We start from the raw sequence: 17023 nt of genomic DNA, 5'->3' as shown, positions 1-17023 counted from the left end.
AACGTAATCTGTATGTGCTCCTGCCAACAAGATTAAGATAAATGCAAGCTGATAGCCTGATGTGCTGGTGCACACCTTTAATCCCAGCACTAGGGAGGCAGAGACAGGCGGACCTCTATGCATTCAAGGCTAAGTTGATATGTGTTTCAGAACAGCCATGGTGACAGAGAGACTCTGCCTCAAAAAAAAAAAAAAGGCAAGTTGCACGACACCCATTGAAATGTGTACCTAAAAGCCCCCCTAGGAAACAGTGACGTGAATGCAGAAAGCGTATCAATGAGAAAATGGAACCGGGTTCCATAGCTTACAAACTTACCTCAGGGTATCTTCATGCCCTTGTCACTGAAACTCATGTGCTACAGGGGGAAGAAATTACAAAGCAATGGGTATTGTAAAATAATGCTTATAGAACATCTGAAATGCATATGTGTGCATAGTAGCATAACTATGGATAAGAGTGATGAACAAATTAAGCTTGATGGTTAGCTCTCAGGTGGAGAATAGGGAGACCACACAACAAAGGTTATGTGGTTTGAGAAGAATTTTTCCCCCAAAGTTAACGGATTCATAATTATCCTGAAACAAATGTGTTGTTTTCACATCAATGGAAAACAATTCAATTTCCTTGATTTTTCCCCCTCAGCATTCTTTTAAGATGTTGATATACACTGTAGAGTAAATTTTCTAGAAAGATAGCTGGCAATATTTTCCTAAGCCCTTCACAATCCCAGCCCATGGCCTTCTAATATCAAGGGAAGCACTCAGGTTACTTATTCCCTACAATATAAACATTTAAACCACTGTGGGTTGTTCCTGCTCCTGTAAATAGCACTTCACCCACTCCCGTGTAAGCAACACTAACTGGGCAGGGACAAGAAAGGAAAGGAAGCATAAAAGTAGAAGGACGGGCTGGAAAGAAACGGGTTAGTGGGAACACGCAGAGGACAAAGGAGGGTAATGCAATAAATATGATCAAAACGCATCATATTCCTGTGTTGTGGTGATATTTTGTTTATGATCTAATAAAACTTGCCTGAAGATCAGAGGGCAAAGCTAGCCATAGCCATAGAGTCAGGCAATGGTGGTGTATAACTTTAATCCTAGCACTCAGGAGATGGAGGCAGATGGATCTCTGTGAGTTCAAGGCCACTCTGGGCTACATGAGAGTGAATAAGCCTAAAAGAGAAACAGACCTCACACCTCTAATCCCAGCACTAGGAAGGTGGAGAGAGGAGTGATGTGGCTGGGTGGAGAGAGGAAGATAAAGTGGGAGGAGACAGGAACTCATTGCAGTCTCAGTGTGCTAGAATTCAGGCATTTGTACTGGTCTGTCCTGATAGGATACACCCACAGCTGCAGGCACTAAGAGTACCACCTGTGCTTATTCACTATGTTCCTTTTAAAAGGGTCCTGCCCACCTCCTATCCTTCTCTTTCTTTCTCTCCCTTTTTCTGCCTGTGCTCCTGCGGCTACTGTCTCCAGAGGCCTGTCTCCACCCTTCTCTTGCCCTTCTTATGATCCCTTCCCCTAATTAAAAAATCTGCTTGAACCCTGTTGCATGGCGTCATTCTCCCGTGCACTGCTTAACATGCTGAGTCTGAGCAGCAGTGCAGCATGAGCAGGCTGAAGTTCAGCGGATCAACTCTTCAGTCTGAGCACTGAAAGAGGCTGACTGCTTCGCTCATCTCATTTTCAGGTTGAACCCAAATATCTGTTCCTGGGCTTTTATTATTGTGCTATAGTGTGTGAAAATGTCACTAACTATTACAATCAACATATCCTAATAAAATACACTTTAACTTTTTTCTGTCATGCTGGAGGGTATGCCCTTCCTTTCTCTCTGGAAAGGGAAGCCCCTGAGTCTTACAGAGCACTGATGAAGTGTGGTGAACAGAGCCTTAGCTTGTGTTCATCATCCTCTACTGGGATAACAGCCACAGAAGACCCTGTAAACATGGTGAACCAAGAGTAGCCTGCGATATCTCTCTAAAGGACACTGTCCCCTTTAAACCATTTCTGCTTTAGCAAAATAAGGTGGAAACTTGTCAAAGTTCACAATAGATCATCCAATTCTCTTTGCAGCCTTGTCTCAAACTCATAGTTCCTTTTTCTCTTTGCTTTTGTATACCCACTGTGCAGTCTATGTGTTCTGCCTACAAAGAAGCCAGGAAGTCAGGCAGGATGAATGCTCCTACAGATAGGATGGCACCCCAGTGCCTCTCAAATGTTTTTGTCTTGTTTTATTTTTTTTAAAACCCATTATTTATTGAAAAGTTTTACCCTTAGCTTCATAAAAGAAGTAAATCAAAAGGATTCCTGCATTTTTAATGATCTTGCCTTTATGTCAAAATAGATCTCTCCCTCCCTCTCTCTTCCTCCCTCTCCCTCTCTCTCTGTCTCTTTCTCTGTCTCCTCTCTGTCTCTCTCTGTCTCTGTCTCTCTCTGTCTCTGTCTCTCTCTCTCTCTCACACACACACACACACACACACACACACACACACAAACTTACCAAGCTGATTGCTAAAAGCAGACTAAAATACTTTCCTACGATAAAATGTTAAGACAAAGCATAGGGAATGAACCAAAGCACTAATAATACACAATAGCAAAACAAAAAGCCTCAATCATCAATGATACAAATTCATTTTTAGGGGTTGAGGGGGGTTGCTCAGCATTCACGAAACACTAGATTTAGTCTTCATCCTCAAAACAAAACATTAAGTTGTTGGGATTCTGAAACTTTCCTGCTAAAATCAAGAATAAGAGAAAGACATGACAGTTTCTCCCACTGTTTACCATCGTGTGGTAGGCATCAGACAAGAGGAAGCATGTAGATAGAGTCTAGGACTTGGAATAGAACAGAAAACTCTCCCATTTTTAGATGATGCAAAACACCCTGAAAGTCCAAAAGAAACTTTATTAGAACTGATGAATCAAGAAGAAGAATATAAAATCCATAAAAATAACTATCATTAGAGCTTGTGTCTAAACTACATAAAGCTACTACAGGTAAGAGCACTGGCTGTTCTTGCAGAGGACATGGGTTCAGTTCCCAGCATCCACATAGTGGTTCACAAACACTTGTAACACCAGTTCGAAGGGATCCGTCCAATGCCCTCTTCTGACCTCTGTAGACATGAAGCATGTATGTGGTACCCAGACATACATGCAGGCAAAACAACTGTGGAAGCAAAAATATAAATCTTTAAAATATATAAAGCCATACCTCTCAAAAGTAAATAATAACTGATATTTAAATATCAAGGAATAGAAAAAGACATGTCTTCAGAGAAAATATGTGAGACTTGACATCAGTCATTAGTAAAATACAAGTCAAAATCACAGTGACAGTTCATATCCACTAAGCAGATGTCCAAGGAGTGCGCCCAGGAAAGGACTCAGTTCCTCAAATGGTAGCAATGGCTCATGATTTATGTCTGTGGGTATAGAGCATTTTAGCAGTGGGACCTTTTACTCTCTGAGAGATCTCACCAGCCTCACCAAAACAAAAAGAAAAACTCATTTTCTTCTGTTTGTTTGGATTTTTGAGACAGGGTCTCACTCTGTACCCTTGGCTGGCCTAGAACTCATAGAAATAGACAGATCTGTCTCTCTCTGCCTTCTGAGTGCTTGGAGTAAAGGCATGTATCATCACCTCTGGCTTGTTTCCTACTTAAAAGATTTGCTTACTTTTATTTTTTATTTTGTGTGTTCATCCTACACATGTTAGTATTACATGTGAGACTGGTACCCACAAAAGTCAGAAGAAGATGTCCAATCCCTGGAACACGAGCCTCCACATGGGTGCTGGGAACTGAACCCTAGTTCTCTGCAGAAAGTGCTTTTTAATCCCTCAGCCATCTCTCCAACCCACTTTGGGTCTTCTTAAAAATAACAATCAGGGTCACATCTTAAAAAAAAAGAATAATTCTTTGAGTATCTAAAATTATCTTTAAAAATATTCATTTAGGAAATATATTCCTTCGGTCAACATTCCACCTCAGTCAACACGTAACTGTCTTGTTTCTTACAGTCTCACGGTCAGAAACCAGGAAGACCAGAGACCCAGGAAAGCCTCCCATGAGCTCAGAACAGACATCCCAGCGTGTGAAGAAAGGTGAACTCTTGATTTTATTAGCTCACAGAACTGACTGAGGCGCAACATCTCCCTTTTGCTTTTTGCATTGCAAGTTTCAGCAGAGCACATACATTTTCATTTAACTATCATGTAGTAACATCAGATCTCAACGTGGCTTTCCATTTTCCCTGCAGAATTCCTTCTAATTCATTTCACAACAGGGGACAAGTCAGCCCATGCTTTGGTTCCAATGCTGAATCACAAATAGAAGTTTATCCCTCTTGACAGCCCATAACAATGTAATTTTATTTTTAACATAATATATCTTTAAGAGTAAAAACCATACTGATACATCATATTTAGTCTTCAGGAAAATTAAAGAACTCCATTTTTCAGTTACAAATTAATTCTAAATGGCTGAAGTATTGTCGTATGACTTTTCCTGGAAGACATGAACTAGCCTCTACTTACCCTAGACAGGGCACTGACAGCAGATTAAAGACTTAATGGGCCAATGAGTGTGCTGGAGTTACTCACATGAACATAGCAAGGGGTTACCTGCAGAAACGTGGGTGACTCAAAGGCAGATTCATCATCAAAGCCCACTCAGCACAGGCGATGACTCACAAACGCTGCATCCCTGAATGTTCACAGGTACTGGGGGGGCTAAGGGTCCCCTGCCTGGCAACCATGACTGCTTGTAAATCTCAAGGAAGTGACTTGTGAATATCCCACACTTCTGCTTGCTGGATGCCTGGGTCTGTAAGCCTCCCTCCTCCTAATGCTTTTACCTTTAATTTTATGTTTCAGTATTTCATGTTTAACTTTGGGGTATTTGATACAGGAATGAGTCTGGAGCCCCAGGTCTGGTTATCTTCCAGTCCTCCTCCTGCCTCTTTTGATGCTGGGTCTTGGTGTGTAGCCTCCACACCCAGCTTTGTATTGCTTTTCTGTTTATATTTCTTTGTTGGCAAAAGCTCCTGTCCCTCCTGGTCCCGCAGCCACTTAGACCCAAATAAACACACAGAGGCTATATTATTTATAATGTGTTTGACTTATGGCTCAGACTTCTTATTATCTAGCTCTCTCTTAATTATTAACCCATTTCAATTAGTTTATGTATCTCCACATGGTCTTGGGCTTACCAGAGAATACCCAGCATCCTATATCCTATTTTCTCAGTAGCTACATGGCATCTCTCTCTCTCTCTCTCTCTCTCTCTCTCTCTCTCTCTCTCTCTCTCTCTCTCTCTCTCTCTCTCTGTCTCAACTCACTTTCTGTGTTCTTCTTCCCAGAACTTTCCTAGTCTGGTAGCCCCTCCTATACTGCTTGGCTACATCCTGCCTGTCCATCATCAACCAATAAGAGAAACATATATTCACAGCATACAGGACATCCCCATCATTTCTTCCCTTGAACCTTCTTTCTTTTATCAAATTTCCTATAGATTTATTTGCCTTCCTTTAACTATTCTTATACCTGTTCTTTATCCTATTCTTTCTTGAATATTTACTTCATGTGTATGAGTAATTTGCTTGCATATATATATGTGCATCAGGTGCATGCCTGGTGCCTATGAATCAGAAAGGGCTCTTGGGTCCCATGGGACTGGATTTGTAGAAGCCTGTGAGCCACCACATGGGTGCTGGGAATGAATTTCTAGTCCTCTACAAGAGCAGCAAGTGCTACTAACTGCCGAGTCATCTCTCCAGCCCCTTTATACCTATTCTTAATATTACACCTTTATAACTGCAGACATTAGACAAATATCCTAATAGCATTGCTCAAATAGTTTTCCATTCACTTGTTTATCTTTGCAGATAGAATAGCAGCCCATCCCAGTTATGTAAACTTCTTTTTATTTTTACCTTATGTGTATTTGCCCAGGTTTTTAAAGTCTGGGAGATACAGCAACAGCCCTGCCATACTTCCCACAGTACACAAATTTGTTGGAAACAGCAGGTAACTCAGAGACCCCAGGGTGCTGTATTTTGTGCCACAGCTCCCAAGCACCAGGGCAGGGTACAGAAAGCTGGTTGTCCTGCTGTGTGACCTTCAGCCTTGGCTTAATAATAGACACATTCTGCCTTCATTTGTGTGTGTGTGTGTGTGTGTGTGTGTGTGTGTGTGTGTGTGTGTGTGTAAAGCAAGGATGATGATAGTTTGCTGTAGCTAAGCCAGTCAAAGGTGGTTGTGAATACTGAGTAGGGGAGTGAGCCCAGCTAAAGGCAAGTGTCCAGTGTAGTTTGGCCTGACTTTGCTCTGAGTCACATCCAATTAGCAAAACACCATGGTGGTAAATGCCTGCCTTTTGGTGCTCACAGTGCTAAGTGGGTGCTTCACCATGGAGTCACAGCCCCAGGCCTAGAACATGGTCTGTCTGTGACCGAAGATCTGCATGGGTGCTAGGTACTCATATACGAGGCCACATTTGCTGTCATCTGCTGGGGACTCATGCAGTTGGCTGCACTTGCTGTCATCTGCTCAAGTACTAGTTACACATAATTAGCTGCATTTGCCTTGGGTGACTCTAAGTGTTGTAACTTTTTTGGTAAACATTACATGGCCTTTTGAGTCTGTCTTTAAGTGAGCACTTGAATTTAATTATATTGGCAGTCACCTTGATCATTATTATGTATTTAATCTAACAGTCAGTTTTGTGCCTGACGTCTGATGGGAAGAAAGGAATCATTTGGCTTATGCTTCCTAGCCATGGTTTATCACTAAGGAAAATCAGGATAGGAACTGCAGCAGCAACTTGAAAGAAGGCCCATGCACTATTTCATGCAGCATCACCTCTGAGCAGGGAGCCTACAGTCCAGGACGTACCACAGAAACTGTGGAGGACACTGCTAAATGTCTCACTCAGGCTCAGACAGCTCCTTACACAGTCTAGGACTGTCTGCCCAGGGACCTGTGCAGACCGTGGTGGACTGCACCCTCCCGTTTCAGTTAACAATCAGTCAGTCCCCCACCCATATACCCACAAGACAATCTGATGCAGCTAGTTCCTCCGTGGGGCTTTGCTCTTATTAGATGACTCTAGGCTGGATCAAGCTGACAATTAAGGCTGACTAGGACATCTGTGCATCACATTCCTGGTATACAGCCTTCACCCTTAATAAGCCTGCGCAAGGCCCTGTGTTCAGTTGTCAGCACCAGGGTGAAATAAAACAAACAATACTGAGATTCATCTTGCAGATCACAGAGTTTCCCATGGCAAAACCTTAATTTTGATGCATTTAAAATGTTGTGCAAAAACTAAGAAAATACGTGAAAAAAACAGCTCAATAAGTGAAAAAGTTGAGCACTGAGTTGTGACTGCTAAGCTCAGGAAGGCAAGGCGGCATCTTTCTCTAAGAAAGTATAGATTGCTCCCAGCTTACAATGGGACTTTATGATGGTGTGAAAATAATACATGGTGAGCAGAAATCACATTTCACATTCTGCCTGTGGACCTTTCCCAGGCTGGCAGTATGTTGTAGGGTCCTCTCAGGATTCTGGGAAGCACCCTTCAGCTGTCGCCCACATCAGCTACATGATAACTTTGCTAAGCGGTGATGCTCAGAGGGTAGAGGGGGCAGTGCCTTCCCACCTGCGGTATTGCCATCGGTGGTGGCTTTATCTAGGTGAGCTGACAGCATCCGTTCCTGGAGCCATGAGGGCAGACAGTGAAACTAAAATTCCCAGATCCCTGAAAAGCATTTAAGAGTCCTGGGCCAGCAACTCTTCTGAGAGCCCCAAAGAAGTCACTGCCTGAATGACAGACATCCTCAGTTTTTAGCCCAGACTTCCCATAGATTAGGCCAAACAAAAATGGGTTTTTGATGCAAGATTACAAAATGGGAAGACAGTAGCCCACCACAAGAGTCAATAAAACAACCTTCAACTGAAAGCTGAAAGGATTTCAGATGTCAAAGGCATCCATAATAAAACGTGGGGGAATGAGCTCTCACTTGGTTGAGGAAATGAAAGATAGAAAGCGAGGAGGAAGTGAGGTGACAGGGTGAGCCTTCGATTGGAAGACTGACACCGGAGGTCAAGGACTGTGGTCCTGCACTGTCCTCTCCCAGGATGTCCCCAGTGGGGAAACCGAGGACTGTGGTCCTGCACTGTCCTCTCCCAGGATGTCCCCAGTGGGGAAACCGAGGACTGTGGTCCTGCACTGTCCTCTACCACGATGTCCCCAGTGGGGAAACCGAGGACTGTGGTCCTGCACTGTCCTCTACCACGATGTCCCCAGTGGGGAAACCGAGGACTGTGGTCCTGCACTGTCCTCTACCACGATGTCCCCACTGTCGAAGCTGGCTAATCACCATGTGTAAGAGCTTCTGCATTATTTTTCCTCTTAGTAATACTTGTCTTTTATTCACAGTATTGTAAAACCTCTAATTTCAGTATGTATCCATTACTATACATCACATCTCTGTTATCAGTTGTTATGTTATCTTACAAACACATGGGCAAACTCATCATTATTCCAACATTTTTAAAAAATGTTGGCTTTAAAAAAAGGTACAAATTCTTGTCAAAATTTAAGCACTACAGGGCCAGGGATATGGCTTAGCTCTTCAATATGCTTGCTGCCAAGGGTGATGGCCTGAGTCCCATCCCTGAATATATACAAAGAAGTTCTAAGGAAGGCTTTCCAGGAAGCAAGAATAAGATCGCAAATCAAAATTCTTACTTACACGAAATGTGAGCACAGGGTTAATAGAGATGCAGATATTTAATATTTTATAAATACACATACACTGTGTAATAATCATAGATTTAGTTGATACATTTGAGACAGGTTCTCATGTAGCTCAGACTAGCCTCAAACTCACTGTTTTTGAACTCTGGATCCTCCTGCCCAGTCTATGTAGTGCTGCTGATGGAACTCAGGACCTCCAACATACCAGGTATGTTCTCACCTACTCACATATGTCCTCAGTCCAGATGATACTTGTCTTCAGGCCACAGAGCCAAACAATCAAGTGTAACTAGACAAAAAGATGGCAGAAATAAATCCAAACAATGTCAAAAAATAAATAAAAGAGATAAAAATAAGAGCAACTCTTTCCCAGATATTTAATGAAGTGACTAAAATAATTACAATTAATATGGATATTTACCATGTGCCAACAGCTGTCTGCACACTTATGCTGTCATTCTGGTTGTTAGTATTTGAGAGTGATTAAGTAACTGGACCACAGCCTTCGCGTTTATGCTGTCTTCTGCTGACCATCCTCTCCCTAAGAACAGTTGGCAAGGGGGAATCATGAGCTCAACTGTATACTACATTCTCCATGGCAAAGCTGTGTCCGTCTGGAAGAGTCCCCTTTCTTGATTAGCATAGATTGTGAGTAGTGCTTTATCAGGGCTAGTGTGGCCTTGGAAAAATAGTGTTGCTTCCTTTTAAACTCAGACTGTCTGACCAGCGTCTGCCCCTACCCTCTGTTCTATACCACATTCTGACACTCACACCAAATAAAATGGACTCAGTAGAGCAGCAGAGAGAAGGTCACTAACTACTTAAATGCTAAAGGGTGAGAGGACTTACATGTAACTAATATATAAGAGTAAGAAAAAGTTTCTAAGTAGATTTACATACCTGTTATCACATGGGTGTCCCAAAAGGGTAAAGAACTAGACAAGCTAGATATAGTTTATGCTAAAACAAGTTGCACAGCTTCTGTAAAAGCGACATTTGTCCATCTGAAAAAAATTCTGAAGCATACAGAAACATTTATAACAGTCGGCCAAGATTGTTCTCAGAGTTTGGTTTTGCTCTGTGTGTGTGTGTGTTTGTGTTGTTTGATTGATTTTTGCTTCTATTGTTTGGGTTTGGGACAGTACCAGGGATTGAATCCAGGGTTTTGCACATGCTAAGCAGTGTTCTACCACGGGGCTACCATGTGACGTAGAGCAGGCTGGCCTTAGATTTACAATCTTCCTTCCATAGCCTCCAGGGTACTGGAGTTGGCGGCTGGCACCACCACACAGGTCTGGCTTTTGTAAACTGTCTGAATATATGACTAGGATCACTATTGAGCAGACTATACTTTTAGCCCCAAAACAATTAAAACAAAAGTCAGGAGTTTTAAAAACATACACAGCAAAATCCTGTTCTGTTTGGCATTTCTAAGATCCCTTTCAATTCAGTACCTCCTCAATGAATAAAAAAGTAATCATATGAAAATGTAACTATATCAAAATGTGGAATGCTGAGAATACAATAAATAGAGAAAACATAAATCATAATACTTAGTTTTTATTTATTTACGCTCTATATTTTTATTTTTTGAGACAGGTTCTCTTTATGTAGCCCTAGCTGTCTAGCTGTCTTGGAACTCACTATGTAGAGAAAGCCAGTCTCGAACTCACAGAGATCTACCTGCCTCTGTCTCCTTCTACACCTGGCAAAAACCTTAATATTTATAAGAAAAGAAACTAATCATTAGTGAGTCAAGTCCAACTTCCACACAAGAGGGAGATACTAACATACAGCATAGAAACTTAAAGGGTCCAAATAGTTCCAAACTGTTAAACTGTATGAACAATTGATAACTCTCTAAATTTATTTGTCATTAAAAAGTATTTAAGCCCTGGTAGCTTAAAAGATATCACAGCTCCAAGGCCAGAAATCCAAGATCTAGAGCGTCAGCATGGCCAGGGTTTCTCTGTACCAAGTCCCTGGAGCAGACTCCTTCCCCTTTGTCCACTGACTTGTACACACCTTGCTCCAGTCATATGGCCACCTTCTCCATGTGTCTCCAGAGAATCTCTCTGCTTGCATCTATACCAAACTTCCTCTGCTAATAAGAGTTTCAGTTTTATTTCAGATTAAGCCCTGACTAGTGACCTCATCCTAACATGGTTATGTTGGCAAGGACCCATTTCTTTTCTTTTTAATAATTTCTGGCAATTGAACTGCCTTTGGGTGACAAAATCCAACCAGTAACTCTGAAGCCAGAGTCAACATTGCAGCCAGACCATTTTATAGACCACTTTCACAACACAGTCCAGAAGATCATTACTCTTCTATATGGTGTCTGAGAGACAGCTATTACCAGTGATGCCAAAATCTGTATAAAAACAGAAAGTGAGATGCGAATCCTACCCTCAAGGCAGAGACTTAGTGTGATGGGAAAAGCAAGTCACAGAAGACAATGTATTGGCCATCTTATAAATTTTGTTTAAAACTATGGAATACATCCTTCAGGGAAATATAGAGATATGGAACTGTGAAAAACCATAAGAAAGGAAATATCAAGGGTCACTGTTAACAAGGCTTTTTCTGACTGAGTACAGTTAAAATAAATTCAAAGGCTGGCCTGGCAGTGGTGGGTCACACCTTTAATCCAAGTGCTGGGGAAGCAGAGGGAGGCAGATCTCGGTGAGTTTGAGGCCCACCTGGCCTACAAAGCAAGTTCCAGGACAGCTAGGGCTACACAGAGAAACCCTGTCTCAAAAAACCAAAATCAAACAACAACAAACAAAAAAGAAGAAAAAAAAAGAAAAACCAAAGATGGTAAGATGAGGTGGAGCCCAGCATGCCTCCCAGGAGGAGTGGCTTCCCATACCACATAGATTTGGCTCTTCAGGTCAAGGATGCATTCCTAGCTGATCACTGCCACCATCTTGCCTATCTTTAGTGGTACTTGTCAGCTTCTGATGAACCGGCTGTCTCATGGCTTTGCAAAGGCTCTTTATTGTTACACGAAAGTCACCTTTAGCAGGTCAATTTCCGAATGCCAAAACCTCTTATCTGATCTGGCAGCTGTGAGAAGGAAGCATCACCTGAGCAGTTCTCCTCCCATTCCAGACGTCCTGGTTTGCCAGGTTTGTCTGGAGACAAAGTTGTGCAAAGGCTGTGAATCCTTCAGGAAGAGCAACTCAGGTAATAGTCCCTGACTGTTTACAAAAGTCACTGCAGAGCCCAGGTACCAACACTCGGGAACTTACAGCAGGTACAACGGATCTGGTAAACCCCTCACTACACCACCCTCATAATTTGGGATTATGTGTATGTTCTTTTCTCTTTCCCCAAATATTACATGAATCATAAAGTGTATTCAATTGGGCATTGCCCATTGATGCTCTGTTGGGCCAGGGTTAAGTGTGCCTTAGCTCTGTCTGAGATCATTGAGAAGTTTGGGGTCAGATGGCTGCAGGGTCCCTTCTTCACTTCTGTGGTTTAAACGTATTGCCAGATGTACCCAGATGTGAACAAAGTATGGCTGTAAGGTTAGTCAATGTGCTGGGCATGGTGGCACACGCTTTTGATCCCAGCGGGGGCAGGTAGATCTCTGTGAGTTTGAGGCCAGCCTGCTCTACAAAGCTAGTTCCTGGATAGTCAGGGTTGTTACACAGAGAAACCCAGTCCTGAAAAACCAAAAAAAGAAAAAAAGAAAAGAAAAGAAAAATGAAGAAGTTACAACATACTCCAACAGAGTCACTAGCTAAAGCTTGTAAGTATTTTGCCAAAGGCTTATGGAGACAGGAATGGTGCTCTCTCTTCCTAAAAGAGGCAACCATTTGTGTATTTTACAGCAGAGACAAAAGGCTTTGTGACAAACCTGGATGCACCAGCAGTAACATCTCCCTTTTATTTCTTTTGACCACTGCTCAGCCCCACCCCCACTCTGGAAGAAGTCTGCGCGTGGGCCCAGTCATTTGACAACCTAATGGTCACTCCAGCTGGAAGAAATGCATTCCGGGAATTCCTTCGGACAGAGTTCAGTGAAGAAAACATGCTTTTCTGGCTGGCCTGTGAAGAACTGAAAAGGGAAGCTAATAAAAACACTATTGAGGAGAAAGCCAAGATAATATACGAAGACTACATTTCTATTCTCTCTCCTAAAGAGGTGTGTGTGTCTGCAAAACTGTCTCCTTAGAGCCGGGGCTGACTCACCTGCTTCTATGTTTGGTCATGTGCTGCTTGCACAAGTAGGGATATTCCAGGCCACAGCCATGGGTTCCTCCCAGTCATAACATTTGGATTCAGGGGACCCTGAAGAAAGTGTGAAGCATTTTTCAGGGGTTTTTTTTTCTTGGAAAAAAACCACCCATGATTCACAGCAGCTTTGTCACAGAGAGTGCAGGCCCTCACACTGACACTGCCTTTCCTTTCCTTTCCTTTGCTTTGCTTTCTATTGTGTGGTCCTCAGGCTAAGTCCATGGCTGCCGTATGCTGGGTAAAAACTCTACAGCCTCCCTGTTGTTTAAAAACACAGTGCTCTATAAACACTCGTTTAAACAGAATTGTTCCACTATTTTGAGTGAAGTTTTTTTCTGGGGTGTCTTTCTAGTTGCAGTATTGCCAACAGCGCTGGAACTGTGAAGGTTTGCCCCTTGGCATCTTCTTAGTATCACAGAAAATGCCATGGGAGTGAAATCAAGCAGGTTCCCGTCTCTTAGCATTTGTTTCTTCAAATCTGCAGTCCTGAAAGCTAGGTTGATTTTGAGTGCAGGTGCCTGGTATCACCAATTTCACAATCAATGTTATCTCCTGCTGTGTTCTGCTAAGACGGCGGTTCTTAATAAGGCAGAAGCTCTGCTCTTCTATGGTCAGGAACCTCACAGAGGCAGGAAGAGCCATGAACATCCATGTGTGATGATGGCCCAGCATCCTCAGGGTGGGACAGTACAGCAGTCACAGAAAAAGAGGATGAAGATGGGCAAATATAGAGAAAAGGAAATTGCCAGAAGCACAGGGAATGAGGGCATCCTGGACCTAGGACCAGTTAAGCCAAGGTGGGAGTATTGCGGTTTAGGAGCAGAGAACATGGCAGCGGCAGGTGGCCCTACAATGCCGGGTACCAGCAAATTATCAGAGCTGTGGTAGACAAAGGCAGACCTAGAAAAGGGAGATGCTTCATGGCAGAGCTATACAAAATGAGGTTCGGTTTGGGCCTTGTTTTAGAACTAAAAATTTTTTAGTTTTCTGCAGTAAAAACTTCCAGCTTGGTCTTATGCTGACTCCCCTCTAGACACATGTCTGGTTACTATAAGGATCTTCTAGGGGACTTTATCAGTCAGGGCAGAGGGAAAAGCTGTCCCAGGCAGAAGAAGCAAAGCAAGACCATTCTAGCTTCTTCCTTCCTTCCTTCCTCCCTTCCTTTCTTCCTTCCTTTAATCCCAGGGAGTTCAGACACATTTTGAACTGAATAATAAGATGGAGCTGGAAATGAGAGGAAGCAAATGACCAAATACACTTTGAAGTTCATTCAGCAAACCAGGGCAAGGCAGAGATGAGTATCAGGATGGAGTTTGCACTTTAGGAAGAGCCCCTTGGCCAAATCATGGATGTGTTGGGAGGCCAATTGGAAAGCTGAGACACAAATCCAGCAACACAGGGTGTGGCAGAGGGGAAGGAGATAGACAGGTGTGTTAAAGAAGTAGGATTGTGGTGCACACCTGTAACCTGAACACCTTGGACACCAAGTTCAAGGTTATATGGTGAAACTGTCCAGAAAGGAAGGGGCGGGGAGGAAAGGAGAAATAGAGGGAGAGGAAATGGGAGGAGAAAGAAAAAGAATATAAGAGATACACAAGACACCAAATTGTGGGAATGGATGGTTCCATTGAAAGAGCTTGCTGGTTTTCATGCACTTTATTTCTAACAAAAATTCTTATAAACAGCTAGACAGTGGTGGCACACACCTTTAATCCCAGCACTTAGGATGCAGAGGCAGGAAGAACTCTGAGTTCTAGGACAGCCTGGTCTACAGAGTGAGTTCCAGGACAGCCAGGGCTACACAAAGAAACCCTGTCTCAAAAAAATCAAACAAACAAAAAAATTGTAAGCAAACAAACCTAGAAACAACCATCATTTCACTTTCCTTAATGAGTTCATTTATAGGAATTCACATTTAGCTTACATAGATCCAGCAGTGACAGCTGGGATAGTGGAAGACAAGGTATCAGCTCAGGACCTCCAAGGCCACGTTCTCAGCACAAAGGAGATTTATTTGCCCCCAGAGGGACAGAGTTCAGGAATAAGGGACAAAGACAGAAGATAGAGGAGAAGGTGAAAGGGGAAGGAACATTTGTCCCCTGCCTCGATAGAGGAAACAGATGGGGCTCATAGCAAATGATGGTTTATAAAGGTGAAAGGAGAAACCCTGGGTTAGAATTGGGTTAATTATAATTAGGGATGGAAAACAGATGAGCCAAAGAGGGTGCTTGATTGCTGGGTCTCAATACTTTGATAGGTGGACCTTGGTAGTCAGCCTCAAAAGGAGGGTGGGCAGTCCCTTCAAGATAGTGTCACTTTCAGGCCCTGTCATCTGAGTCCTTCACATTATAGACACCTTCCTGTTGGCCTGGCCTGGCACCAGATGCCTACACCCAGTTTCTAGCTGGGCAGGAGCCTGCGGCTCCCAGGTCTTCCCTTCATTAGCAGGGATAAGTCTGTGCATGCTACTTTCTATCTTGAAAAGCCATCTTACACTGGTTTAAAAGAAGCAAAGCAGTGTTTACTCTTCTAAAGCAGTCAGAGTTCCTTACGACTTGTGAGAAATATGAAGCCTGACCCCTCAGTATGACCTACTTGGTCCTCTGGCATTGGGCCAGCAATCTGCTCCACAGGCCTTCTCAGAGCCACTGGGGCCACTGAATTCCTAGAGTTCCCTTCCTCCACCTTTAGTTTCTCTTAGCAGTTCACACTTTTGGAAGATCTTGTTTGGTTTGGTGTCTTTTGTGAGATAAAACAATTATGGGCATTTGGATAGATTTACAAGAGAAGTAATGAATACAACTGCCTCTCTGTCCACAGGTCAGCTTGGACTCCCGAGTACGGGAAGGCATCAACAGAAACATGGTGGATCCATCCCAGCACATATTCGATGATGCTCAACTTCAGATTTACACCCTAATGCACAGAGACTCCTATCCCCGCTTCATGAACTCCACAGTCTACAAGGACTTGCTGAAGTCCTTAACTGAGAAAGCAGTTGAAGCATAGGTGGCTTCAAATATATTTATTACTAAATCAAGAAAATAACTCATGGACTACATCCAGCACAGGAAATCTAGAGGTAGGATGTTCTCTGCTAGAGTGATTCTCAGACTATTGTAGCAACAAATTCTTCCTCTGCAGAGAGCTACACAGTGTAACTGCAGCCTCCTTTAGTAATACTTGTCAGAAAAAAGGTTGTGGCAGCCTTAGAAAGGGAGTGCACTCACACTCAGTAACAGTAGTGCGTTCTCAGGGCAGGGCATGCACTAGCCTTTGTTCTGCCTGCAGCTCAGACACACAAAGAAAATGGGGATACTTTTGTTTTGCATGAGTTAATACGCTGTTACCCTTCTTCCCCAAAAAAGGCATTCAAGTCTTTCTCAACTAACCCTTCCTTCAGTCTGAATACTTCACTTAGAACCATGCCAGGATTGAAAGTCACATTTCATGAAGATGTGACTATTCCTTGTTAAAAACGGTAACTGAGTGCATGCATTGTGGTGGTGGAGCCCACGTCAGTGTCGGGTGTCTGGTAAGAAAAGCAATGCTTAAGTGATTCTTCAGTCAGAAGGGATGGCCATGTAATCAGCATCTACCAGCCTGAAGAATGAATTTTCATGTTCATTGCTTGTCGTGTTCACAAAGCTTCAAATAAACATATTTTAATTTTTGTATTGAAAGACCTGGGCATTTTCACTCTGAAAAATAAAACAGAAAGGTTTTCTCTCTATCTTGAATTCTTTCGTATGGAATTCCTGGGGAACATGGATCATATAAGATGCATGCAATTCATCTTTTACCTCCCAAATGAGTGTTCTGTCTTTATATGCCAGGAATATTTTTAATCATAGCAAATGAAATTACTTCATAATTTATAGATAAAGTGGTTGTAGACCTAAGCCACTGTCTTAGGGTTTCTGTTGCTGCAACGAAACACCATGACCAAAAAGCAAGTTGGGGAAGAAAGGGTTTATGTGGTTTAGACATCCACATTGCTG

At 42.8% G+C, this 17023-nt stretch overlaps 1 protein-coding gene across 11 annotated transcripts in view; it reads left to right on the top strand.

Annotated features, from left to right (window-relative positions):
• Rgs20 (regulator of G protein signaling 20) overlaps positions 1-16755 on the top strand; it is an 89713-nt gene extending 72958 nt beyond the window's left edge. For all 11 annotated transcript variants that reach the window (XM_021222910.2, XM_021222913.2, XM_040741515.1 and 8 more), the window contains 3 exons: positions 4034-4117; positions 12696-12930; positions 15843-16755. In XM_021222910.2, the coding sequence (XP_021078569.1) occupies positions 4034-4117; positions 12696-12930; positions 15843-16031 (508 nt within the window). In that variant the 3' untranslated portion in view covers positions 16032-16755. The remainder of the gene's footprint in view (positions 1-4033; positions 4118-12695; positions 12931-15842) is intronic.
• Positions 16756-17023: the final 268 nt, after the last annotated feature.

Source organism: Mesocricetus auratus, unplaced genomic scaffold, assembly GCF_017639785.1.
Source record: "Mesocricetus auratus isolate SY011 unplaced genomic scaffold, BCM_Maur_2.0 Super-Scaffold_6730, whole genome shotgun sequence".
NCBI classification, from domain to species: Eukaryota; Metazoa; Chordata; class Mammalia; order Rodentia; family Cricetidae; genus Mesocricetus; species Mesocricetus auratus.
The sequence above is the reverse complement of the archived record's forward strand: the minus strand, read 5'-3'. Positions and strand labels throughout refer to the sequence as shown.